Genomic DNA, 1,694 nt, shown 5'->3' with positions numbered 1-1,694 from the left:
ACACCTGCTGTGAGATTGAGGTCTAACTCATTGTGACTCTCAATGGTGGTGCTATGTGGAGTTAGAGTTCAAACAAAGTTGAACGTGATTGTTGTTCATTTCAGCAGGAGAACATTGTCACAAACCTCTCAGCACTAAGAGCGTGAGAACGGAGCGGAACGGAGCGAGAGTTGTGAGATCACGAGAAGCAAGGTCACGAGCAAGAAGATCACGAGCCACAAGTCACAAGATCACAAGAAGTCAATTCAGGTTGGTGACCTGTGTTGACCAGTTGAAGAATCCGTCTTCACTGGTCAACTCCTTATATACATGAAAACAGGCTAACACATGCGAGGTGAAACAAGAGAGACATCCGAGTCATACAGGTAGTCGCAAAGCTACATGAATTGAGACGGAACTGAAATAGGCAAGACACGTGAGACGAAGACACGTGAGACACGTGAGACGTCCGTCAAGTCCACTCCCGCTCGGGGTTACGGCTAAACCGTAACAAACATGAGTGCAAACATAAATTAGAACTCAGTGAACAAAGTGGCTTAAATAAGAATGTGCAGTGGACATTGAGGGTGGTGGAACATGGAGCGATAAAGGAAGATTCCTATGCTGGACACTGACAGTTGATGGGGGGTGCACTCTGTGTGTGGTCAGAATCGTTGTCCATGCTGTCCCTGAATGACATGTTACGACTCAGCACCCGGCCTCCCATATGGAACCCCACTGGTTAAAATGACACAGGAAGAGAACGGTGGGGTTGTTGGGGATTTGTCACTTGCTGAAGTGGTCATTTGCTGTGAGAGTGGCTTGACCATCAAGTAGGTAGACATCAATGTGAAGCAAGTGAAGGTAATTTGTGGCAATGGATCATGGAACGTGTGTTTGCCTGAGTATGGGGGACTCCCATGTGGCTTGGAAGTACAGGGTATGGAAATGTGAGTGTACAGTTGCTGCAGCCATGGTTGGCAGTGAAGGGGAAGCGTGTCCATGCATTTGTGAACAGGGATGTTTACAGTGGGGCTGAGTATTTACAATTTGATTTTTGCATTGAGCGTTGGAACGGACTAACAAAGTGTTGGAACAAATTAATAAAGCATTGGAATGGATCAATAAGGTGTTGAAACGCGTTGAGAGCTCTTAACGCATTAAAACGAAATTCCGTGTTTTCTGACATTAGCATGGGAACATCACGTGTTGTACCAGTCACTCGACAGATTTCGGAGCACCTTGGACAACCACTATGTGGGCCTTTATAGGGGGGACCTCAGGACGTTTGCATGGGGCCTAAAAGGCCTTTTTCACTATAAACGTCCTAGGACATCCTGGCCATTCAGTTTCATTCATTTGTTGCAAACATCCGTCAGATGTCCTAATTCAGTTTGATTCAATGGTTGCAAATTGTCCTGGAATGCCATACTCGTCCATCCCATGGTCTGTGCACATGCTGACCACTGTCTAGAGGGATGTCAACACTGTTTCCCACGGTCTTTACATAGTTGAATAGCCCCTTTGAATAGCTTCCAGAATATATATTTTGAGACTGAATTGACCAATAAATTATTGAGAAAAACGCAAAATACTTTTTTGGACACGAGTCTTTGATGGTGGCTGTCCAACTTATTTAATGTCTGTGCATAATGCTGGTCACTGTCTGAAGGGGTGTCAGCACTGTTTCCCACGGCCCCAACACACTTTACACA

At 45.6% G+C, this 1,694-nt stretch overlaps 1 protein-coding gene across 1 annotated transcript; it reads left to right on the top strand.

Annotated features, from left to right (window-relative positions):
* Positions 1 to 498: 498 nt before the first annotated feature.
* Positions 499 to 1,155, top strand: EI90DRAFT_3038189 (uncharacterized protein). Its single transcript, XM_039058841.1, has one exon. The coding sequence runs from the start codon at positions 900 to 902 to the stop codon at positions 1,113 to 1,115; it is 216 nt and encodes a 71-aa protein (XP_038921477.1). The 5' UTR covers positions 499 to 899; the 3' UTR covers positions 1,116 to 1,155.
* The last annotated feature ends 539 nt before the right edge of the window (positions 1,156 to 1,694 follow it).

This window comes from Cantharellus anzutake, assembly GCF_015039405.1.
Source record: "Cantharellus anzutake strain C23 chromosome Unknown EI90scaffold_6, whole genome shotgun sequence".
In the NCBI taxonomy this organism is placed as follows: domain Eukaryota; kingdom Fungi; phylum Basidiomycota; class Agaricomycetes; order Cantharellales; family Hydnaceae; genus Cantharellus; species Cantharellus anzutake.
Note: the sequence above shows the minus strand (reverse complement) of the source record. Positions and strands in the feature narration are given on the sequence as shown.

What these genes read in the sequence shown, in the direction of transcription:
- EI90DRAFT_3038189 (XM_039058841.1), top strand. Translation starts at nt 900, where the DNA reads ATGTGGCTTGGAAGTACAGGGTATGGAAATGTGAGTGTACAGTTGCTG.